This window comes from Thalassophryne amazonica, chromosome 1, assembly GCF_902500255.1.
Source record: "Thalassophryne amazonica chromosome 1, fThaAma1.1, whole genome shotgun sequence".
Lineage (NCBI taxonomy): Eukaryota > Metazoa > Chordata > Actinopteri > Batrachoidiformes > Batrachoididae > Thalassophryne > Thalassophryne amazonica.
Window position 1 is genome coordinate 1,513,689 of NC_047103.1, and position 26,475 is coordinate 1,540,163.

Sequence of the window (26,475 nt, forward strand, 5' to 3'; positions counted from 1 at the left end):
GGAGTTCTGACGTCTTCTTGGGGTCACATCCAGCCTTACATCCGATTATCATCCCCAAGCTAATGGACAAACAGAATGTCTCAACCAAGACCTTGAAAAGGGTCTCTGAATCCTGGTCTCTCAATGTCCTGCCTCTTGGTCCTATCAGTTACCATGGATTGAACTAGCCCACAACAGTCTTCCTTCATCCTGCCTCTGGTTTTTCACCGGTTTCATGTGGTTTTTTGGTCATCAACCATCCTTGTTTACTTCCACAGATCTATTGTTCACCAGTACCTTCAGCTCTGGAATTCATCTTACATTGCCAGTCAACCTGGGAGTGGGCCCGAAAAGGCCTTACTGCGGGTTTTCACAGGCATACAAGACAGTGGCAGATTGCAAACGGTTGATAGCGCCCTCCTACACCCCAAGACAATAGGTTTGGCTTTCTACACGCCACATGCCACTGCGAGGAGTGCCTTGGAAAATGGCTCCCAGTTCGTTGGTCCGTTCCCGGTATCCAAAATCATTTACCCTGTCTCTGGTCGTCTCCGCCTTCCAAGGTCCATGAGGGTTCACCCAACATTCATGACAGCCACCTGAAACCTGTATGGTCCAGCCCTTTGTGCCTGCCTGCCGATCCCCCGCCACCAACCCGGTTAGTGGATGAGGGGGCCCGTCTTCACGTTGCAGCTGCCTTATGGCTCCTGGGGCGGGGTCATGGTTTCCAGTATTTGGTGGATTGGGAAGGTTATGGCCCCAAGGAGCAGTCCCGGTTTGTTTTGGATCCCTCCCTTATTCGTGAGTTTCATACTTCTCACCCTTCTGCTCCTGGGCCGTTCAGGGGGGTGGCCCTTGAGGGGGAGTACTGTCCGGGTTTGGATTGCCACCACTGAGCTGTGTACCTGCGTCCTGCATTTGTGTCCACCCTGCTTCACCAGCCAATCCCGATCCCTAGTGCCTTGTTTTGCAGCAATTTATTGGTGTTGGTGCAAATTGTTCTAATTGTATCAGTTGTAAAAAAAAAAAAGAAAAAGGTGTTTTGGACTTTGGGTGGAAAGTATGTCAACCTTAACTCCTGGTGTTCTCTGAGGCTGAAATCTGCTTACTGCTGGACCGGTGTCTCGGTGCCTCCTCCATGTTCCAGCAGTCAGCACTGGCGCGTGTCTCTGCTGCGCATCCAAGGCGGAGATCTGGATCTGGAAAACAGAAGCGCTCACGCTCTGGCCCCCTGTTCAGAATCTCGTTGCGCAGGTTGGTGGATCCACCTGCTTTGGTTGCTCCTCCAGAACAGAAGAGGGATCAATCTCTTTCAGCACCATAATCCTCACTGTCTGTTTCAGACTCTGACGACGCACTGCGCACTACCGTCTTCCTCCAGTTCAAAAATTAAGTGAAGCGCTTTCTCCACATTCATAAATGCCTCATTTTTACAAAAAACAAAACAGACAACAACAAAACACTACCCACACATGCTTTCCACCAGTAATAAAGAGAAAGCGACCACACAATCAGACCCACGTGGGGTTTGGCGGGCTGTGATTAACACACGTGAGGTTAGTGAACACACGTGGGATTTGTGACTTCTGACTGGTGAAAATTCACGAGCCAGCCAACCAATGAGGAAGAAGGGAGTCATATTCTTCCCACTGCTGTCGCTGCTGCAGTAGAGAAGGAAATTATCCTTTTGGCTGTGTGTGTGTACATAAACACGCAGTGAAAATGACAATAATATTCATGAACAGACAGTGAGGATTCTGAGGCTGAAATCATTCCAGTTGGACTACTGTTGGATTAACCATGGAATTGATCAGCTGGTTCTGAACGCTGTTGTCACCATCTTTCTACAAGAAGGTCAGGACCGGGGGATCCTACCTGCCAATGGAACGATCCTGCAGGCTATGTTCTCGAACTTCTGGGGTGTGGCGTGTGCTTGCGCCATTCTCTGTGGAGGACATCGAGGATTTATTCATATTGGTATTTCTGGTTAGCAGGGCTGGTACTTTCTGGCTTATGTGCTGCCCTGATCTACCAGAAAATCGGCAAGACAGCGGACTCAAGAACCACGGCCCTCGCTTGTCCGTCATGATTAACGAGGTGGGCAAGGCAATGCATTCTCAGACTGCGATGACTCTGAACTCAGACGCAAATTGGATGACATCTTGGAGTAGATGCGCGCCTTGCAGATGAAGATTTCGGATGGTGGGGAATATTCTTAATTCATAATTGGGATTTGGTTGTTCAAGTGAAGGTGTAAAAAGTGTTTTTCACTGCTCAAACCACAACACAGCAGGCTTATCAGCCTGAAGGACAAATTGCCCTGCTGTTTTCCTCCAGAGGAATGTCTTTGGCCTTGGTGAACATTTGGCTGTTTCTTATCTCAACTCACAAAGACAATAAACTGTTTCACAGGACTAAAGCATGCTCCACTCCCCTCCCCCCCCCCCTCCTACCCCATCACACACCCTCCACTCCAGCTTCTGCTCATGTCATCCCTTCCCTTCTGCGGGTGCGGCACGGTTTTAGGTGCGGCAGGTCCCCGTTCTCCCCCCAAGCTGACAGTGGCGTAACTCAGGGTTGCTGTGAGACCTTCACCCACTTGCCTCAATTTGGATAACGGACTTCTTCAAACTTAGTGCACATAAACAATGTCAAATGTGTATGTGCTGTCTTTAATTCTGATGTGTGCCATTATTACGGTAAACAAGTAATAATTTTGGACTAATTGCTGTCTGAAGTAATTGGAGTGTAAACATAATTTCTACACTATGAGATCAATAAAGTATATCTCATCTCATGAAAATGCATGGTGTAAAAGAATACTCATAAGTCAAGTTATACGAGGCCTATTACTGTAATTTAAAAAGTATTATAAAAGTTGAAGTCTCCACGATCAACACACATTTAAAAGGGAGCCTCAGAGTGCGGCAGATTGAGGGTTACGTCCGCTTAATTAGGTCATGTGACTTTTTACATGAGGGCATGTCATTCGACTCCAGAGGGTTAACATTGTCCTGAGCTCCGGGATCTTCCCCAATATGTGGAACCAAGGACTGATAACAAACGTGAGCCTAATAAGGACCGTGGAGTCTGTGTCAACAGCAACCCTTCCAAACTGTTGGAAAGTGGGGTTGGAGCAAAAACATATGACATCATAAAGTCAATGTACATAAGCAACAAGTGCACTGTAATACCCCCGTCACACTAGAGGCCAAATGAGCCAGAATGGAAAGCTGACCCACATTTGGGAAGTGTTTAGGTGCATTCCAAACAGTTGTGCAGCCAGCCCTGAATGTTGAGCACATGCCCTCAGCTATTGAGGTGGACTCTAACTGCATTCTAAATATTCTCATGGTGTCAAAACAGCATTCGAAACAGTCTGATCGCATTGGAGGGAAAGTCGCCATGGACAGGCACGTCAACTCCTGCCGGCATGTCCTGATTGTGGCAGGATGAGCCGCACTTCACCCCGGTATGTCCTGTTCGAGGTGCGCAAAGGAAATATTGTAATGTGCAAAGTCTCTGGGATGCATTCATATTGTGAAGTAGACGTAAACATTGCACAATCATACTGAAAACACCGTGTGTCGCTGTGAGTCCATGTGTCCCAGAGCTGTGGGGCTGAGCGCGCATCTGAACGGTCTGTCACAGCTGTACTACACATCGTATGACAGATATATTTATTAGTCCATCTCATGAGGTACATCTGTATCTGTATTATAATGTTAATATGGCTGTAACAGCCCTTTCAGACGCTGTGCTGCGAGGCACTCTGTCACACAGCCGTGGGGCACCGCGCACACATCTGAACTGAAGTAGAAGAGTGAGGAAAGCCACCGAGATACCCAGACAACCCAGAAGAAGTTATAGGCTTACATGGCTATGATTGGAGAAATTATGCACAGTGCATGTTTGCATTTTGTATCACCAGTTATCCATCTTCATGATGAAGTAGTATAGAGGAGGATTTTCTTAAAAAGAAGACCTGAAAGTTTAGCTACAAATTGCTAGAAGGTACATCTGAGATGCAGGCCTGGATTTGATCTGTTTTGGTGAAAGAAAATCCTTCTCTGCTCTACTCCACTATGAAGCTAAGAGTAGTGATGCAAAATGCAAAGCTTGCACTGTGCACAATTTCTCCAATCACAGCCACATAAGCCCATAACTTTCCTGGGTTGTCTGGGTGTCTTCAGATTCAGACGAATCAGAATCAGAATCGCCTTTATTGTCATTGTAATTTGCATTACAACGAGATTTGAGTGCAACTACAAAAAGGTGCTTTCCGTGGTGCAAGTAATTTTTAGCCAATATGAAAGATAGTAAAATTTAACAGTAAAGTTTTTACAATATATGTACAATTAATGCAAACATAAGGTAAAATAAAATAAAATGTGGACCAAGTAAAATGTAAAACAAGAATTATATACAACTGTGGAATCATAGTGCATGGGAATATGGCACATGGTTACAGATATTGCACAAGAAACCTGAAGGTGCGGATTAGAGTGATTTGTTATTGTTCAGTGCAGTGATCGCTCTGGGGAGAAAGCTGTCCCTAAGTCTGTTTGTCCTAGTTTTGATTGACCTATACCGTCGGCTGGAGGGTCGTAGGTCAAACAGGTGGTTGCTGGGGTGGGATGTGTCTTTGCTGATGCTGGCAGAACTGCTGAGGTAGCGAGAGCTGGCAATGATCTCCAGGCTGGACAGAGAGCAGCCAGTGACCCCCTGGGCCGTGTTGATCACCCTCTGCAGCGCTTCCTCTGTCTGCTGCTGAGCACCCCTGTACCACGCTGTGATGCAGTACGTCAGGATGCTCTCAATGGTGGCTCTGTAGAACAACACAGCAGCTTCTCCTCCAGATTGTTCCTCCTGAGCACCCAGGAAGTGGAGTCCACTGCTGGCAATGTCCTCCAGGCTGGGCAGAGAGCAGCCAGTGACCCCCTGGGCCGTGTTGATCACCCTCTGCAGCACTCTCCTGTCTGCTGCTGATCACCCCCTGTACCACGCTGTGATGCAGTACGTCAGGATGCTCATGATGGTGGCTCTTAGAACAACACCAGCAGCTTCTCCTCCAGATTGTTCCTCCTGAGCACCCTCAGGAAGTGGAGTCCACTGCTGGCAATGTCCTCCAGGCTGGGCAGAGAGCAGCTAGTGATCCCCTGGGCCGTTTTGATCACCCTCTGCAGCACTCTCCTGTCTGCTGCTAAGCACCCCCCGTAGCACGCTGTGATGCAGTATGTCAGGATGCTCTCGATGGTGGCTCTGTAGAACAACACCAGCAGCTTCTCCTCCAGATTGTTTCTCCTGAGCACCCTCAGGAAGTGGAGTCGCTGCGGGGCTTTCGTCACCACTGTGGTGTTGGCAGTCCAGGAGAGGCTGTCAGAGAGACTGTCTTGGTGGCTTTCCTCACTCTTCTCCTTCTTGCACAGTCACTCAGTTTTTGAGAACTGTCTACTCCATGCAGATTTACTATAAAGTGCCATACTGTTTGTATTTCTTTGTAATTAAAGTAGATGTTAAATGTAAATAAAGTCCAAGACATATTCAGTGGCAGCTTTACCATCAGACAGCCTCGTCCACAACTACCACAAAAGACTTCAAGCTGTCAGTGATGTTAAAGGGGGCAACACACAGTATTAAGAACAGGGGGATGTAAACTTTGGATCAGGGTCATTTGGGTAGTTCTCCTGTCATTTTGATTTAAAAAGAGGAACCAGTTGTTTGACAATAAATGGCTTCACCCAACCACTAACCATGAGTGGGGAAAAAAAAAGTTTTTGTGTTGTCCTTCATATTCTCTTAAAAATGGCCAAAAAAAAAAGCAAAAAATCTGCCAGGGTATGTAAACGTTTGAGCACAACTGTAGTCCTGCACCCTGAGAACGCAAAGCCCGGGCCGGTACGTAAGGTTTAATTAGGTCAGCTAGGTAGGGAGGTGCCAGTCCATGAGCAGTTTTACAGACGAGTAGCAGAACCTTAAAATCTGATCTCACTGGGACAGGAAGCCAGTGAAGAGACGCCAAAATGGGTGTAATGTGGTCGAACTTTCTGCTTCATGTCAAAACTCTGGCTGCAGCATTTTGAAGGAATTGTAGACCCCTAATGCTGCACTGCGGCAAACCAGAAAATAGAACATTGCAGTAGTCCAATCTAGAAGAGATAAATGCATGGATCAGGGTCTCAGCATCAGCCATAGACAGGATGGGACGAATCTTCGCTATATTTTGCAGGTGGAAGAAAGCAGTCCTCATAATATTTCTAATGTGGAGGTCAAAGGACAATGTAGGTTCAAAAATTACCCCAAGGTTCCTCACTTTGTCAGTCTGATGTATGACACATGAGCCGAGGCTGAGCGTTAACTGGTCAAATTGATGCCGATGTCTCACTGTATCAAATGCAGCACTGAGATCTAACAGCAACAGAACTGTAGTGGTGTCCAAATCCATTGTAAGCAGAAGATCATTCACCACTTTAGTGAGAGCCGTCTCTGTGGAATGATATTTTCTAAAAGCAGACTGCAGTGGCTCAAAGAGATTATTCTCAGTAAGATAGTCTACGAGCTGCCATGACACCACTTTTTCCAGAATTTTAGAGTAAAATGATAGATTTGATATCGGCCAATAGTTTTTCAATACACTAGGGTCAAGATTAGATTCTTAAGTAATGGTTTAATCACTGCAGATTTGAAACATTTAGGAACAGATCCAGAAGTTAAAGAATTAATAATTTCCAGCACAATCGGCCCAAGAGGGACCACAGGTCCTTAAACAGTTTTGTTGGTATAGGATCAAATAAACAGGTTGCTTTTTGTTGATGTTACGAGTTTCATCAGCATGCCGAGAGAGATACTGTCAAATTCTGTAAATCTAGGTAATACCTCAGTAATGGCGCCTACATCAATAGCAGGGTGTAGTGGCTGGATTAACGCATGTTGGGATATGTTTAACCTAATGTCTTCTATTTTCCTCTCGCAGTAATCCAGGAAATCTTGTGCTGTAAAAGGAGGGTGAACTACATACAGGTGGTTGTCCATGAATAAGTGTTGCCACCGTGTCGAACAAGAACTTTGAGTTATGTTTGTTTTTGTTGATCAAATCAGAGTAATAGGTCCACTTTGTAGGATTTAGTCCCATCTCACATATATGGATCTCAACACGATATATATCTCAAAATACATATTAGTGTTGCCAGCTGATACGGTATACAGCCATTAAATGATGGCATTTGTAATGATGTTGTGTTGATGAGAATTGTACCCTGTAGCTGTGGCTGCTGTGGAGAAGGAGGACCATTCTGGCTGGATGTTACGTGGCCCCCTATGAATTCACCCCCGACCATGATCAGATTGTTTCAAATCTGTTGGGGTGCTGTCTCCAGTATTTAGAATGCAGTCAGACTGCACTTGAAACGCCGTTCGACATTTTTCCACCTCGAACGCACCTCAGCATTTGGGCTGGCCTTGCGACTGTGCCCGACTGTTCTGTCAGAATGTTGTCCGTTGTTTTTGACTGCACCTTGACACTTCCTGAATGTGGGTTGACTTTCCATTCAGTCTGATTTGGCTTCATTCGTGCTTATTCTTGCTGAGTGTGGTGGGCCCTAAGCATGGGCAAAAAACACACAGATGTCTTTCCCCAAAGCAGGAGGTCAGACAGGGACACAGTTTGAGTCCAACCATCTCCAACATCTACATCAATGAATTGTCCAAATCACTGGAACAGTTGGCAGCACCGGGCGTCACTCTAGTGGACACAGAAACCAAAGGCCTGTTTTTGGCAGATGACCTGATGTTGCTGTCTCCAACCAAAGAAGGACAACAACTTGACCTTCGACGCAATTTCTCCCAAACCTGGACCTCGACAATGAATCTAACCTAGACAAAAATGATGATATTCCAAAAAGGACCCAGTGTCCAGCCACACAAATATCATTTCTTCCTGGATCAGACGGTCCGAGAACAAAAATGACCTGAGAGACGAGACAAGAAGGGCTTTTTATGACATCAAAAAGAACATCAAAGTAGATGTCCCAATTCAAATCTGGCTCCAAATATTGGACTCCATCACAGAACCCAGAGAGAGATATAAACAGAGAAAGAGAACAAAACAAGCTAAATATGTGTGTTTCTCTGGCATTCATGGACGGTGTAATAAAGCTGCAGAAAAATGATACTGTTGGAAAATTAACACTTTTCACTGGACTGTTTTATGACAGCCATGAAAAATAAAAACAGATTTTTAAAAAACCTTTGCAGGGACTGAAAAAAGTCACATGACTGTTGTCCTGTTCTCACTTTGTCCTCCTCTGACTGGACTGGGGCTCAGACTACAATTAAAGGAAAAAAGGTCAAAACTGTGGTTAGTCCACAATGAACTTAATGTCTACTTATATACTAAACGTTCCACGTGTGGTGTTTTCATGGCGGTGCTGTCAGGAACACGCAGCGAAAACAAAACAAAACAAACAAAAAAAAAAACATGTACACATGATCCAAACTGAATGTTCACCTACAGAAACATGGAAAAAGGGTTCATTTTATTTAGCTAGTTTTGTCTTCCGTGGGGATGGTTTTTAGTTAGTTAGTTGTCACCATAACAGTAATCAGGGCTCAGATTACTTGTATGACATGGCATGTCCTTTCAGAGACAGACGAGCTTCATGTCCACTTGTCCTGAATTGACGGAGTTTTCAGAAGCCCAGAATGAACCATCAGCCACAGGAGAAGTAGAAGACAAATCTCTCCACCTGATCGCTCAGATTTGAACAAGCACAAAACTTTCTGATGAACTCGGTGGACATCAGCTGACAAGAAACTCATTTTGCACTTTATAAAATTAACTTTATTCATAAAAATCTCCACACACCGCCCTGGTCTTTTTGCACGGGTTTGCATGATACAGAAATGATATCACTTTTTTTATTCCTGCATTCACGTTCAAACTCACGCCACTCCGTCATGTGTCAGTGGACAATCTGCTGTTGCCGCGGTGAAAACAAGCTGGTCTTTGCGCTCCTGTCGGGTGGTCATGGGTGCTCTGTGAGGTGCTTTTTATGTGGTATTTGTGAGTCTTCTGGGCTTGAAGACTCTCCTTCGGAAATCAGGTGCAGCTCCATACTTCATGGCGACCATTGTGATTGTGGCGGTTTGTGAGAGGATACTGAGTCGACCTTGTAATGTCCTGGTGGCAGCTGAGTGCGTCTGTGGTGTCATGCGGCGTTCAATATGATTTCATGACCACACAAGGATCGGTGGACAGACCTCGTCCCTGTGTAAAGGTGGTTTTAGGGTTGTTTTGAGGTTACAAATTTGGTTTGGGGGTTCAAAGTTCTTGGTATTTTTGATGTTTGAGTTTGGACCTGATTTAGCATGTAACTGCCATTCTGGGTCAACCCTCCATTTGTAGGCATGTTGCTGGTGTATGTGATAATTCCCACAATCCCTCTGCTGCTGCTCATCCTGGTGGCTTCTGGGACATGCTGTTTTCAGATGGTAAATAGAAGGTAAGACACACCACAAAAGTCCAAACTGAACATGCATGTCAAAAAAGTACAGATGTACTGAATTAAAAAATAAACAGGCTGTAAACACAAACATACAAACACACTCTGTCAACACACAAACACAGGCTGTAAACAAATAAACACAGACTGTAAATAAACAAACACAGGCTGTAAAAAAATAACACAGACTGTAAATAAACAAACCAGGCTGTAAACACACATCTAGCCACATGGGGTGTGCAGCCAGTACATTCTGAGTGCCGTTCCCAAGCCTGGATAAATTAAATCAAATCAATTTTATTTATTAGCGCCAAATCACAAAACAGTCGCCCCTAGACGCTTATATTGTAAGGCAAGGCCATACAATAATTACAGAAAAAACCCCAACGGTCAAAACGACCCCCGTGAGCAAGCACTTGGCGACAGTGGGAAGGAAAAACTCCCTTTTAACAGGAAAACCTCCAGCAGAACCAGGCTCAGGGAGGGCAGTCTTCTGCTGGGACTGGTTTGGGGCTGAGGGGAGAGAATCGGGAAAAAGACATGCTGTGGAAGAGAGCAGAGATTAATCACCAATGATTAAAAGCAGAGTGGTGCATACAGAGCAAAAAGAGAAAGAAACAGTGCATCATGGGAACCCCCCAGCAGTCTAAGTCTATAGCAGCATAACTATGGGATGGTTCAGGGTCACCTGATCCAGCCCTAACTATAAGCTTTAGCAAAAAGGAAAGTTTTAAGCCTAATCTTAAAAGTAGAGAGGGTGTCTGTCTCCCTGATCTGAATTGGGAGCTGGTTCCACAGGAGAGGAGCCTGAAAGCTGAAGGCTCTGCCTCCCATTCTACTCTTACAAACCCTAGGAACTACAACTAAGCCTGCAGTCTGAGAGTGAAGCGCTCTATTGGGGTGATATGGTACTATGAGGTATAAATGAGGAGGGTTGCGTGAGGAAGGGCATCCGGCGTAAAACAAGCCAACCGAACTATGCAGACTAAGAATCGAATTTCCATACCGGATCGGTCGCAGCCCGGGTTAACAACGTCCGCCACCGGTGCTGTTGCCAAACAGGGTGCCGGTGGAAATTGGGCTGCTGGACAAAGATGACGAAGAAGAGGAGGAGAACGTTTCCACAGACAGCAGCAGAAGAAGAAAACTACGAAGGGTGGAAGGGGGTAGAAGGGTGGAAATGAGAGTGGGGACTTTGAATGTTGGTAGTATGACTGGTAAAGGGAGAGAGCTGGCTGATATGATGGAGAGGAGAAATGTAGACATATTGTGTGTGCAAGAGACCAAGTGGAAGGGAAGTAAGAGCAAGAGCATCGACGGTGGGTACAAGTTGTTGTACCATGGTGAGGACAGGAAGAGAAATGGTGTTGGGGTCATTTTAAAGGAAGAGTATGTTAAAAGTGTGTTGGAGGTTAAGCGAGTGTCTGACAGGGTGATGAGTGTGAAGTTGGAAATTGAAGGGGTGATGATGAATATCATCAGTGCATATGCCCCACAGGTAGGTTGGGAGATGAAGCGAAAGAAGATTTCTGGAGTATGTTGATGAGATGTTGGAGAGTGTGCCCAAGCATGAAAGAGTGGTGATAGGAGCGGACTTCAGTGGGCATGTTGGTGAAGGGAACAGAGGTGATGAGGAAGTAATGGGTAGATATGGTATCAAGGATAGGAATGGGGAAAGACAGATGGTAGTTGATTTTGCAAAAAGGATGGAAATGGCTGTGGTGAATACCTACTTTAATAAAAGGGAGGAGCACAGGGTAACATAAGAGTGGAGGAAGGAGCACACAGGTGGACTACATTCTTTATAGGAGATGCAAGCTAAAAGAAATCAGAGACTGTAAGGTGGTGGCAGGAGTGAGTGTCGTTAGACAGCATAGGATGGGTGTTTGTAGGATGACCTTAGAGGTAAAGAAGAAGAGAGTGAGAGCTCAAGAAAGGATCAGATGGTGGAAGCTGAAGGAGGAAGACTGTTGGGTGTGCAGGTGAGAGAAGCACTGGCTGGAGGGGAAGCAATTTTGGACAACTGGAAAAGTACTGCAGATGTGGTGAGGGAGACAGCTAAGACAGTACTGGGTATGACATCTGGACAGTGGAAGGAAGACAAGGAGACCTGGTGGTGGAATGAAGAGGTCCAGGAAAGCATAAGGAGAAAAAGGTTGGCGAAAACGTTTTGGGATAGTCGGAGAGATGAAGAAAGTAGACAGGAATACAAGGAGATGCGACGTAAGGCGAAAACAGAAGTGGCAAAAGCAAAGGAAAAGGCATATTGCGAGCTCTACAAGAAGTTGAATAGTAAGGAAGGAGAAAAGGACTTGCACCGATTGGCCAGACAGAGGGACAGAGCTGGAAAGGATGTGCAGCAGGTTAGGGTGGTAAAAGATGCACATGGCAATGTGCTGACAAGTGAGGAGTGTGTGCTGAGAAGGTGGAGGGGATATTTTGAAGAGCTGATGAATGAAGAAAATGAGAGAGAGAAAAGGCTGGATGATGTGGTGAGAGTAAATCAGGAAGTACAAGAGATTAGCAAGGAAGAAGTGAGGGCTGCTATGAAGAGGATGAAGAGTGGAAAGGCAGTTGGTCCAGATGACATTCCAATGGAGGCATGGAAATGTCTAGGAGAGATGGCAGTAGAGTTTCTAACCAGATTGTTTAATAAAATCTTGGAAAGTGAGAGGATGCCTGAGGAGTGGAGACGAAGTGTGCTGGTTCCTATTTTCAAGAACAAGGGTGATGTGCAGAGCTGCAGTAAGTACAGAGGCATAAAGTTGATCAGCCACAGCATGAAGTTATGGGAAAGAGTAGTAGAAGCTAGGCTTCGAAAACGGGTAAAGATCTGTGAGCAGCAATATGGTTTCATGCCGAGAAAGAGAACTACAGATGCAATGTTTGCTCTGAGAATACTGTTGGAAAAGTACAGAGAAGGACAGAAAGAGTTACATTGTGTGTTTGTGGACTTAGAAAAAGCTTATGATAGGGTGCCAAGAGAAGAGTTGTGGTATTGTATGAGGAAGTCTGGAGTGGCAGAGAAGTATGTTAGGGTAGTGCAGGACATGTACAAGAATAGTGTGACAGCGGTGAGATGCGCAGTCGGAATGACAGACTCATTCAAGGTGGAGGTGGGATTACACCAAGGATCAGCTCTGAGTCCTTTCTTGTTTGCAGTGGTGATGGACAGGTTGACAGATGAGATCAGACAGGAGTCCCATGGACTATGATGTTTGCAGATGACATTGTGATCTGTAGTGAGAGTAGAGAGCACGTTGAGTCTAGTCTGGAGAGGTGGAGATATGCTTTGGAGAGAAGGGGAATGAAAGTCAGTAGTAGTAGAATACTTTATTGAGCAAGTTAAAAACATTTATACATTGCGCACATTCATCTTTGAAATCCGTACATTACTCAAAGGGAGTAGAATGAAGTAAAACGTATATTTTCTACCCCCTTTCACATGTTTTATTTTCGACTACGCAGACAAGAATAAAATAAAATTAAAAAAAAAATTTTGAGCTCATATATACCTATATACACATACCTTGCATTATACATATCAACATGTATTTACATAAATACACTACCTCTATACACAAATACCCTTACATACACCAATACACACACTAGATTCAATGAGATTTGACAGTATAACACTTTTAATCCACAAACATGCACACCTGTATGTATACTAAGAATTATATTATTCAGTTTCATATTTTTTAATATTTTGAGTTTTAAATTTCTTTTGAATTGATGTACTGTAGTACATACTTTGATGTCCTCAGTTAGATTATTCCATAAATCCACCCCATGTCTCGTAAGGCACATTTGTTTCATTGTTACATAATTGTTACAACTTAATGTTTCATACATTAAGTTGTATCCTTAGTAACGTGATCGTTGGCATCAGAATTTTGGCTCTCTGTTGGGACTGTTTACACAGAGACTGCTACCTGCTGCTTTGGACTTGAATTAACAGTCTTTTTCAAGACTTTTTACCTTTTTACTTTTTTTTTTTTTACTTTTTTACTGTGCTCCAACGCCTAAGGAAGACCTCTAACGGTCGAAACATCGCGACGGAGCACTTTTATCAGCTAACTTTCATCAGCGTTGGCAAGCTATCTAGCTTGCTAACGCTTTCGTTTTTATTTTTTTTTATTTTATTTTATTTTATTTTTTTCTCTTTTAGCACTGTTGTCGTGCGTTATCTGTGCTGCTCCACAGCGTGTTTAGTTGATTTTTATTTATTTTAGCACCGTTGTCGTGCGTTGCCTGTGCTGCTTCATGGCCTGTTTGGTGCCTTGATTGGGGCACTCCTTCTGCTGAATCACCTTTAAATTATTTACACATTATTCACTTCGTGTGTTTTTAGGAATCCACTAGGTTGCGTAGCTACTAGCTCTTAGCCGATTTAGCATGGCGGCTTCTCCTGTCTCACCCGCACTTTTCTGCTCTGGGTGTGAAATGTTTAGTTATTCCTCGGCCTCCTTTAGCAGTAACGGTACTTGTAATAAGTGCAGCTTATTCGTAGCTTTGGAGGCCAGGCTGGGCGAAGTGGAGACGGCTCCGCACCGTGGAAAATTCTACAGCTAGCCAGGCCCCTGTAGTCGGTGCGGACCAAGGTAGCTTAGCCGCCGTTAGTTCCCCCCTGGCAGATCCCGGGCAGTCGGGAAAGCAGGCTGACTGGGTGACTGTGAGGAGGAAGCGTAGCCCTAAACAGAAGCCCCGTGTACACCGTCAACCCGTTCACATCTCTAACTGTTTTTCCCCACTCGACGATACACCCGCCGAGGATCAAACTCTGGTTATTGGCGACTCTGTTTTGAGAAATGTGAAGTTAGCGACACCAGCAAGCATTGTCAATTGTCTTCCGGGGGCCAGAGCAGGCGACATCGAAGGACATTTGAAATTGCTGGCTAAGGCTAAGCGTAAATTTGGTAAGATTGTAATTCACGTCGGCAGTAATGACACCCGGTTACGCCAATCGGAGGTCACTAAAATTAACATTAAATCGGTGTGTAACTTTGCAAAAACAATGTCGGACTCTGTAGTTTCTCTGGGCCCCTCCCCAATCAGACCGGGAGTGACATGTTTAGCCGCATGTTCTCCTTGAATTGCTGGCTGTCTGAGTGGTGTCCAAAAAATGAGGTGGGCTTCATAGATAATTGGCAAAGCTTCTGGGGAAAACCTGGTCTTGTTAGGAGAGACGGCATCCATCCCACTTTAGATGGAGCAGCTCTCATTTCTAGAAATCTGGCCAATTTTCTTAAATCCTCCAAACCGTGACTATCCAGGGTTGGGACCAGGAAGCAGAGTTGTAGTCTTACACACCTCTCTGCAGCTTCTCTCCCCCTGCCATCCCCTCATTACCCCATCCCCGTAGAGACGGTGCCTGCTCCCAGACTACCAATAACCAGCAAAAATCTATTTAAGCATAAAAATTCAAAAAGAAAAAATAATATAGCACCTTCAATTGCACCACAGACTAAAACAGTTAAATGTGGTCTATTAAACATTAGGTCTCTCTCTTCTAAGTCCCTGTTGGTAAATGATATAATAATTGATCAACGTATTGATTTATTCTGCCTAACAGAAACCTGGTTACAGCAGGATGAATATGTTAGTTTAAATGAGTCAACACCCCCGAGTCACACTAACTGTCAGAATGCTCGTAGCACGGGCCGAGGAGGAGGATTAGCAGCAATCTTCCATTCCAGCTTATTAATTAATCAAAAACCCAGACAGAGCTTTAATTCATTTGAAAGCTTGTCTCTTAGTCTTGTCCATCCAAATTGGAAGTCCCAAAAACCAGTTTTATTTGTTATTATCTATCGTCCGCCTGGTCGTTACTGTGAGTTTCTCTGTGAATTTTCAGACCTTTTGTCTGACTTAGTGCTTAGCTCAGATAAGATAATTATAGTGGGCGATTTTAACATCCACACAGATGCTGAGAATGACAGCCTCAACACTGCATTTAATCTATTATTGACTCTATCGGCTTTGCTCAAAAAGTAAATGAGTCCACCCACCACTTTAATCATATCTTAGATCTTGTTCTGACTTATGGTATGGAAATAGAAGACTTAACAGTATTCCCTGAAAACTCCCTTCTGTCTGATCATTTTTTAATAACATTTACATTTACCCTGATGGACTACCCTGCAGTGGGGAATAAGTTTCATTACACTAGAAGTCTTTCAGAAAGCTGTAACTAGGTTTAAGGATATGATTCCTTCGTTATGTTCTCTAATGTCATATACCAACACAGAGCAGAGTAGCTACCTAAACTCTGTAAGGGAGATAGAGTATCTCGTCAATAGTTTTACATCCTCTTTGAAGACAACTTTGGATGCTGTAGCTCCTCTGAAAAAGAGAGCTTTAAATCAGAAGTATCTGACTCCGTGGTATAACTCACAAACTCGTAGCTTAAAGCAGATAACCCGTAAGTTGGAGAGGAAATGGCGTCTCACTAGTTTAGAAGATCTTCACTTAGCCTGGAAAAAGAGTTTGTTGCTCTATAAAAAAAACCCTCCGTAAAGCTAGGACATCTTTCTACTCATCACTAATTGAAGAAATAAGAATAACCTCAGGTTTCTTTTCAGCACTGTAGCTAAGCTGACAAAGAGTCAGAGCTCTATTGAGCTGAGTATTCCATTAACTTTAACTAGTAATGACTTCATGACTTTCTTTGCTATCAAAATTTTGACTATTAGAGAAAAAATTACTCATAACCATCCCAAAGATGTATCGTTATCTTTGGCTGCTTTCAGTGATGCCGGTATTTGGTTAGACTCTTTCTCTCGGGTTGTTCTGTCTGAGTTATTTTCATTGGTTGCTTCGTCCAAACCATCGGCATGTTTATTGGACCCCATTCCTGCCAGGCTGCTCAAGGAAGTCCTACCATTATTTAATGCTTCAATCTTGAATATGATTAATCTATCTTTGTTAGTTGGTTATGTACCACAGGCCTTTAAGGTGGCAGTAATTAAACCATTACTTAAAAAGCCATCACTTGACCCAGCTATCTTAGCTAATTATAGGCCAATTTCCAACCTTCCTTTTCTCTCAAAGATTCTTGAGAGGGTAGTTGTAAAACAGCTAACTGATCACCTGCAGAGGAATGGTCTATTTGAAGAGTTTCAGTCAGGTTTTAGAATTCATCATAGTACAGAAACAGCATTAGTGAAGGTTACAAATGATCTTCTTATGGCTTCGGACAGTGGACTTATCTCTGTGCTTGTTCTGTTGGACCTCAGTGCTGCTTTTGATACTGTTGACCATAAAATTTTATTACAGAGATTAGAGCATGTCATAGGTATTAAAGGCACTGCGCTGCGGTGGTTTGAATCATATTTGTCTTATAGATTACAGTTTGTTCATGTAAATGGGGAATCTTCTTCACGGACTAAAGTTAATTATGGAGTTCCACAAGGTTCTGTGCTAGGACCAATTTTATTCACTTTATACATGCTTCCCTTAGGCAGTATTATTAGACGGTATTGCTTAAATTTTCATTGTTACGCAGATGATACCCAGCTTTATCTATCCATGAAGCCAGAGGATACACACCAATTAGCTAAACTGCAGGATTGTCTTACAGACATAAAGACATAGATGACCTCTAATTTCCTGCTTTTAAACTCAGATAAAACTGAAGTTATTGTACTTGGCCCCACAAATCTTAGAAGCATGGTGTCTTGGAGTCATTTTTGATCAGGATATGTCATTCAAAGCGCATATTAAACAAATATGTAGGACTGCCTTTTGGATTTACGCAATACTCTAAAATCAGAAAGGTCTTGTCTCAGAGTGATGCTGAAAAACTAATTCATGCATTTATTTCCTCTAGGCTGGACTATTGTAATTCATTATTATCAGGTTGTCCTAAAAGTTCCCTAAAAAGCCTTCAGTTGGTTCAGAATGCTGCAGCTAGAGTACTGACGGGGACTAGCAGGAGAGAGCATATCTCACCCGTGTTGGCCTCTCTTCATTGGCTTCCTGTTAATTCTAGAATAGAATTTAAAATTCTTCTTCTTACTTATAAGGTTTTGAATAATCAGGTCCCATCTTATCTTAGGGACCTCATAGTACCATATTACCCCATTAGAGCGCTTCGCTCTCAGACTGCGGGCTTACTTGTAGTTCCTAGGGTTTGTAAGAGTAGAATGGGAGGCAGCCTTCAGCTTTCAGGCTCCTCTCCTGTGGAACCAGCTCCCAATTCAGATCAGGGAGACAGACACCCTCTACTTTTAAGATTAGGCTTAAAACTTTCCTTTTCGCTAAGGCTTATAGTTAGGGCTGGATCGGGTGACCCTGGACCATCCCTTGGTTATGCTGCTTTAGACGTAGATTGTGGGGGGGTTCCCATGATGCACTGTTTCTTTCTCTTTTTGCTCCGTATGCATCACTCTGCATTTAATCATTAGTGATCGATCTCTGCTCCCTCCACAGCATGTCTTTTTCCTGGTTTTTTCCCTCAGCCCCAACCAGTCTCAGCAGAAGACTGCCCCTCCTGAGCCTGGTTCTGCTGGAGGTTTCTTCCTGTTAAAAGGGAGTTTTTCCTTCCCACTGTTGCCAAGTGCTTGCTCACAGGGGGTCGTTTTGACCGTTGGGGTTTTTTATAATTATTGTATGGCCTTGCCTTACAATATAAAGCGCCTTGGGGCAACTGTTTGTTGTGATTTGGCGCTATATAAGAAAAAAGTTGATTGATTGATTGATTGATTGTTTGTACGAGCACACTGTTTTTTTAATTATATTTCCTTCTTAGATTGTAATCTCCCTCTCTTTCACTAAACAGTTTTTGGAGGTTATCTGATAGTAGGTTTTGTTTCACTTTAAAAATAATTTGTAAAGTTTTAAATTCTGCAAGATCTCTAAATTTTAGTATTTTGGATTGTAAAAACAGTGTACTCGTATGATCTCTGAAGCCTACATTATGGATGATTCTTATTGCCCTTTTCTGTAACTTAAAAAGTGTGTCTACATTACTTTTATATGTATTACCCCATACCTCAATGCCATAGCTAATATATGGTAATATTAATGTGCAATAATATATATAAGGACTCCTGATCTAAGAAATGTTTGGCTTTCCCCATTATGGAAATACTTCTGGCCATTTTGGATTGTATGCTAACAATGTGGGGTTTCCAGCACATCCTGTGATCGATTATTATTCCTAAAAATCTATGTTGGTTAACCCTTTCAATAGGAACCATGTCAATTTTAAGATTTACTTTTGTTTTCATTTCTCGGTTTCCAAAGAGCATTAATTTTGTCTTTGAAATATTAAGTGACAATGTATTACTATTAAATCAATTTTTTAATTTAATAATTTCTATTTGCATTTCGATCACAAGTTGTTCCAGGTTTTCCCCAGAACATACTATCGTTGTGTCATCAGCAAAGAGGATAAATTTCAGTTTTTCAGAGATGAATTGCAAGTCATTAATATAAATTAAAAAAAGTTTAGGTCCTAAAACGGACCCTTGTGGAACTCCACAATGTATCTGTTTAAACAAAGATTTATATTCTCCTATTTGTACATATTGTTGCCTGTTGTTTAAATAAGATTGGAGCCAATTTAGTGCAATACCCCTTATGCCAATTTTTTCCAATTTACGTAATAATATGTTGTGGTTAATAGTATCAAACGCCTTTTTTAAGTCAATGAAGATCGCCATTGTATGTTTCTTTTTATCAATATTATTTGTTATTTCTTCCACTAAATCAATTAAAGCTAAAGTTGTTGATCTGTTTTTTCTGAAACCATACTGGTTATCATTTAATATCTTGAACTTTTCAATGTATTGATCTAACCGTACTGTATATAGTTTTTCTAAAATTTTTGAGAATTGAGATAACACAGATATAGGTCTATAATTTGAGAATAGATACTTATCTCCACTTTTATATATAGGTGTAATTTTGGCAATCTTCATTTGACTTGGAAACTCTCCATTAATAAAAGATAAGTTATAGATATGACTTAGAGGTTTTGCAATTTCATTAATGACTTGTTTAATTATTGTAGTGTCCAACTTATTGCAATCTACTGATTTTTTTGCCTTCAATTCATTAACAGTGTTTATTATTTCCATTTCGTCTGTTGCTGATAGAAAGAATGAATTTGAGTTTACTTGTTCAGTACCTATTTCTGAGGCTGAATATGGCATTTTTATTTCAGCTGCCAATTCTGGCCCTATAATAATGATTAAATGCATTTACTAGCTCTTCGTTGTTATAGATCTTTTTATCACTGTCAATGAAATAGTCCGGCAAGGTACTACGGTTCTCCTTTTTCCTGATGACACTATTTATTACATTCCAGAGACCTTTAATATTTCCCTTGTTTTGTTCTAGTTGTGTTTTATAATACATCTTTTTACAATTTCTTAATACACATGTCAACTTATTTTTATATATTTTATATTTATTTTCTGTTTCGATTGTTCTTTCTTTAATAAATACCCTGTATAGCCAGTTTTTGTTTTTACAGGCATTAATTAAACTGCTTGTCATCCATGGGTTGGTTTTAGCTTGTTGTTTGATTTGGATTGATTTCACAGGGCAACATTGATCATAGAGAGTCAAAAATTTATTCAAAAAAGTGTTATAAGCCGAATTAACCTCAGTTTCATCTAATATTACTTTCCAGTCTTGTTTTAATAGACTTTGTTTGAATATCATTATTGATTTATTTGTTTTTACTCTTATGAAATTAGTAATCTTAATATTTTTCTTGGCTTTCCTATAGTTATAACTTATTTTCATAGTTAAAAATACTGGTAAGTGGTCACTTATATTGTTTATTAATATGCCACTGGAAATGTCATTGTTTAATATGTTAGTGAAAATATTATCAATTATTGATGAACTCTGTGCAGTGATTCTGGTTGGTTTAGTTATTTTTGGATGGAATGACAAGCTATACATAGTATCTATAAAATTTTCCGTAGGCTTATGTGTACTCATTTTTAATAAATCTATGTTAAAATCCCCACATATAAAAACATCTTTATGTTCCATTTTCGTATACAAGTTATGCATTAGTTCCGTAAACATTTCAATACTTGATCCAGGAGATCTGTAAACACACGTAATCAATATATTTTTTCTGTTTTCCATTATCAATTCAATTGTTATACACTCCATAATATCATCAATAGCCAATGTCATGTTGTCAATCTGTTTTGCATGTAAGTTTTTATCAACATATAATGCCACACCACCTCCATTTTTTTTGTTTCTGCTCTGTGCAAACATCTCATAATCTTCTAACATAAAGTTGTTTGTTTCATCATTTTTTATCCAAGTTTCTGAAATTGCTAATACATTAAACAAAGTACCCAATTGGTTCAAGTAATCTTTTATCTTTTCAAAATTTGCATGAAGGCTGCGACTATTGAAGTGGACAATTGACAACATCTCATTAGGTTTATTCTGAGTTGGTATTTGCTGGTCTTGATAATACATGCAGTCATCATTTATGTCATTATAAAAGTTTATATCCGGGTCGACTTCATCTATAACATGTTGCATTTTAGATTCACTACATTCAAAAGTTTTAAATTGCATTTCTTGGTTTTGTACTTTCATTGTCCTCTATAGGCAGGGAATTGTTAATGTTTAATTTGTCATTTTGAATTGAAGGTAAAACTATCTAGATTTTATTTATATTTCATTTTTCAATTGTATTTGTTCAGTTCATGTTCTTCTTTAATGCATAGTACCTTAGCTTCTTCTGGTGTACCTAATAGTTTTATGTAAACTCTGCAGTTAGAGGTCCATGTTCCTTGGATTTTGTTTTGTTTCTTTAGTAGACGGGCTTTTCTAGCTATATCTGCATTTTTTTTGGTCAGATGATCGTTTATGTATACCTTGGTCCCTTTAAGTTTCTTTCCCTGCTTTAATATGGTTAACTTGTGTTCCTTTGAGAACCACCATATCTAACTGAGCCCACAGGGTGGAGATAGAAAGTCCACGTTGCTTTTTCGGGCTGTGCCCGACTGGGCTCCATGGCAAGCCCAACCACCAGGTGCTCGCTGACAGGCCCTACATCCAGGCCTGGCTCCAGATGAGGGCCCCGGGCTTCCTTGTGGCCGGGTCACGTTTCCTCTGCTTCATTATTTCATGGTGTCTTGTGAACCATTCTTAGTCTGGCCTCTCGTCTGAGACCAATTTGCCATGGGAGACCCTACCAGGAGCACAAGGCTCCAGACAACACAGCTCTCAGGTTCGTAGCGGCACACAAACCTCTCCACCACGATAAGGTGATGGTTCCCGGAGGTAATGGCACACACCAGAATTAAAACAACACACATATACATTTGATTGTGTATGTACGCTAAACTTTGAAACAGTCCATCATCCGAATTGAAGCAATGAGTGTGTGTGGGCTGTAGCAGCATTTCCGCCACGCGGCCAATCTCGGGGGGAGTGGCGGAGCAGAGGCTGAGATGGGGGTGTGCGTCATGTGTGCAGATGAGTTCACACACACACACGGACAGACACACATAGACAGACAACACACACACAGACAGACGGACAGACGCACACAAAGACAGACAGACAACACAGACACGCGCACAGACACAGAAAGGCAACAGACACACAGAAAGACAACCAGCACACACAGAGACAACACAGAAAGACAACAGACATACAGACACAGGCAGACAGACAGCATACACCACAGACAACGGACACACACACAAACAACACAAAGACAACAGACACATACAGACACAGGCAGACAGTCAACACACATACAGACACAGGCAGACAGACAACACACAGACAGACACACACAGACAGCATACACACACACACAGATGCACACGCAGACACGCACGCAGACACACATACATGCACAGACATGGATGCATGTATACAGAGACACATACATACAGAAACGTACACATTTGCATGCACACACAGACACGCATGCACACAGACATACACGTACACGCGCAGAAACATACACATGCATGCATATATACACGCATATACACACACACACACACACACACACACAGAGAGACCCACACATGCACAAACATGCAGACATGCACGCATGCACACAGACACATAGACTCACACACCCATACGCATGCATAAACCTGCACACACAGACCCACACACACGCACGCACACAGACAAGCACACACAGACACACACCCACACGCATGCATAGACTCGCACACAGACAAGCACACACACACACACACACACAAACCTCTACAAAAGTCAGAGGTGGAGTGAGGTGGCGACTTTCTGTATGCCGTCATTTGCTGAAGAGTTTTTATGCAGTTGGTAAGTTGATTTTACCAGCGGGTTTTTGGCCATATTTGTACAGGTATTTGAATTTTTTCCTCTTATGTGCAATATGTATCTGTTGCGGACATGAACAAGCAAAGGTCTTCAGCATCTCACCATCTCATTTAGATCCTTCAGACTTTATTTTCAGTAAATGCTTCTGGGGAGCATTAGCATGGCTAAACACCTCAGCTTCCCCCCCCCAACTGCGGCCCTCTTAACACCCCACCACTTTTAAGCATTTTCCTTTATTCGCGTCTCACGTGCCTGGAAAGTCCTCACCGTCTCATTTAGGTCCTTCTTATTTTCAGTAAATGCTTCTGGGGCAGCATTAGCATGATTAAAAACCTTCATGTAATTTACACACTGAATAATCACCGACTGACCTCATGCGCTGTCGCAGTGCACGCTGCCTCTCTCTTTTGTGTTCCTGGATTTAATGTCAATTCAACACTTAGCATTTCCTGTTTCAGTGTTGAGTGCACTGAATTTCCGCGAGATCTTCTCTTTCTCATTTTAAAATTTTCTTTTTTTTAAATTGAGACAAACAAAAAGTTACACAAAAACCTTACACAGGATAAACATAGCAGTGCAAAACATAATGGAAAAACAGGTTAATATCCTCTGCTGTAGCTCCAGGAAGCGCTCAACATTTGACATTTCCTGTTTCACTGTAGACTCAAAATTTAGCACTTCCTGTTTGGGACTCTCTGTACCATGAGCGAGCACACGCCGCTCAGGTATTATATTTCTGGTATTTGTATTTTCTCAGTTATTTGTATTTTTTAGTTATGTGCATTTTGTATTTTTTCAGGTATTTATATTTTTTAGTGATGTGTTTTATTACTTTTTGAAGTATTTGTTTTTTTCAGGTATTTGTATTTTTAGTTGTGTATTATTACTTTGTAAAGTATTTGTATATTTTTTGTTAGTTATGTGTATTTTGTATTTTTGTCAGTGGTTTGCGTTGTGCACACGGTGGTAATCTGTTCCACGTGTGTTCAGCACCATGGACAGCTCACTGATAATCAAACTGTCCTTTTCTGTCATCAGAGAGCCGTCTGATCAAGGAGCAGGGACACACACCTGAAGGGCGTATCACAGGTGAGCAGGAACATCTTTATATGGTCATAGTATAATTTTACACCTCGGACTAAAGCAGGAGTTTCTGGCTGGCATCTTGTCAGGAAATGAGGGTTGCCTTTGACATCAGAGTACTCAGTGATGTAACACCAATGATTTTGGTTGGTAAATTAGTTATTCCACAAAAAGATCAAACACCTCACTTTTAGTGAAATTCTTGACTTACTACTCAGGCGGGACGTGGTCTCCAGAGTTACTGTCCGACTCCTTAATTATGGAGGAGGTGATCACAAGCTGATGTTCAGTCAGTATATGACAAACTCAAGCCCCGCCCTCTCTGTGCCTGTGTGTTGTCATGCAGAGGTGATGGCAGATGCTGGCGTGGTCAAAGAGCCTGGACATGGTGACGAGGAGGTCACTGCAGCTGGACCTTCAGGTATTGACCTTTGACAGCTTAGCAACACAGTGTCTTGAAGAACAGAGCTAATCTGTTGGTCCTAGTTTTCATCTGTGGTACTGCAATAAAAGCAGTCTCCAGAGTACTGTCTGGGTGAAACCTTTGTGTGAGGAGGGTCGTGGCCTGTGAAGGAGATGAATGAGTGCACACAGCAGGCTGCACCACCAGAAAGAGGAACATGTCACCAGGACATGTCTTTCCAAAAAACTCAAACTTGACTCAAACTTAAAAACCCCAAACAAAAAGGCAAAAAACAACCAAAACCAAGACAAATGGTTTGATGAAGAATGTAAAAATCTCAGAAAAAAACAAAAAAACATATCAAATAAAAAACACAGAGATCCAGACAAGTAGAACACATGGCTTCACTACAGGCAAACATTAAAACAGGATGAAAAAAACAAAAACGAGAGCAACATGTTAGAAACCAGTTATACACTACTGAAGAGTCCATGAAAACAAAGACATTCTGGGAAAACTGGAACAGCCTAAGTAACCAAAAACATAACGATGTGCCCGTAGAAAATGGAGCTGTGTGGTTAAACCACTTCACAAAGACATTTGGTCTAATAGAGGATAACAGAGAGAACAAACTACAAAGCTGAGAGTCAGACATCAAAGATGACCAGAATCCACTAGGTGACCCCATGACCCTTAAAAGAACTGCAGAACAACATCAAATCCACTGACACCAAGAAGACCTGTGGTGTCGACAACATCCTAAATGAAACAATCAAATCCACAGATCCCAAATTCCAACTGGCCACATTAAAGCTCTTTAACCCTCTGGGGTCCAGGGTATAATTGGCCGTTTTGACTACTTTTGGTTTTATCATTATACTGTAATTTACCTTTAAAAAGTGTTTACCTGGCCTTGTTTGGTGTCATTTTTTCAGTACAACCTCACCTCAGTGACTTTACAGTTTCTCATTCATTCTGACCTACTGTATTAACACAGTGAACCTAAAATCACACAAAAAACATAAAATCAGAGTAGAAAAAAGTTTTTTTTACTGTGAAATCCACAAACTTGTTTAACAAACAAATTTTCATAACTTAAAATGTAAATATAAACTGTAAACTTCAAAACATATGTACAAATGTAGCAAAACAAACAAACAAAAACAAAAAAAAACAAAGTTAAACACAACTATTTACATAAATGTAGGTGGTTTTTTTGTACAATTATTTGCAAAACAGTCAGATATCACAATAAGATTTAGAATGTAAATATAAATTGTACATTTCAAAAACATATAGTGCAGGAAATGCTAATGCTAACCTATTTACCAAACAATCAGATGTCAAAATAAGATGCAACATAAATTATTTGTGCCACTCAAAAAACAATTCCTGTCCAACACACAGAGGGGCACATCGCAGGCCTGACACTTCCACGGTGTGTCACTCCTCTTGTTGTCCACCTAAAGGCACCGTTGGTACCTCAGTCTGCCTTTTGTGGCTTTTGGTGAGGATCTGTGCCTGTCACAACTGGCACAGGAACGTGGTTCTGGCTCCTGTTCTGTGAGACACCTTTTTGTCTGTGCCACACAGTTGACACACCAGCTCCACCATAAAGTCCTTGTGTGTCTGGGCTGCACTTGCTTGACACTGCTGATCTCACAATGCAAGATGAATGCATTTGTGGTTGCAGTGTCAAGGAAGTGCAGCAACACTGTCCTGTACCAGGGTGCACTTTTCTGATGGGTGGAGTAGTACTGGATGAGCTGGTCAGAGGCCGACTCCACCCATGTTTTTATTATAAGCTAACACTGGGGTAGGACAGGGAATGTCTTTCACCATCCAGCATCCATCCTTCACATCCTTCACCCTTCTACGCACTCTCACCTGAAAATGCACACAGACACCTCCCATGTGTCCATCCACTTTACAAACATCACAGACCCTCTCTTATCCATCTTATAGATCCTCTTTCAGATTTTTTTTGTAGAGCATTTGCCCTCCCTCTGGGGCATCCTCATCTGTTCTCCCTGTAGTTTCTGTGTAGCCTCTCAGTTGTCCAACTGGTTTCCATAGTAGAGCTTGAATCTTCGACTGGACTGGGTTGCTTGACGCGAAACGTCCTAGTGTCAAGCAACCCAGTCCAGTCGAAGATTCAAGCTTCTCTACACATGCTCCAAACTTCAT

The 26,475-nt window shown here is 42.1% G+C and overlaps 1 protein-coding gene across 1 annotated transcript in view; it reads left to right on the forward strand.

The window, feature by feature from the left end:
• The window catches only part of LOC117518808 (chondrolectin-like), a 78,783-nt gene that overhangs the window by 20,469 nt on the left and 31,839 nt on the right, over positions 1–26,475 (forward strand). The window contains exons 6-8 of the mRNA XM_034180049.1: positions 9,383–9,480; positions 23,822–23,891; positions 24,232–24,306. Of these exons, the coding sequence (XP_034035940.1) occupies positions 9,383–9,480; positions 23,822–23,891; positions 24,232–24,306 (243 nt within the window). The remainder of the gene's footprint in view (positions 1–9,382; positions 9,481–23,821; positions 23,892–24,231; positions 24,307–26,475) is intronic.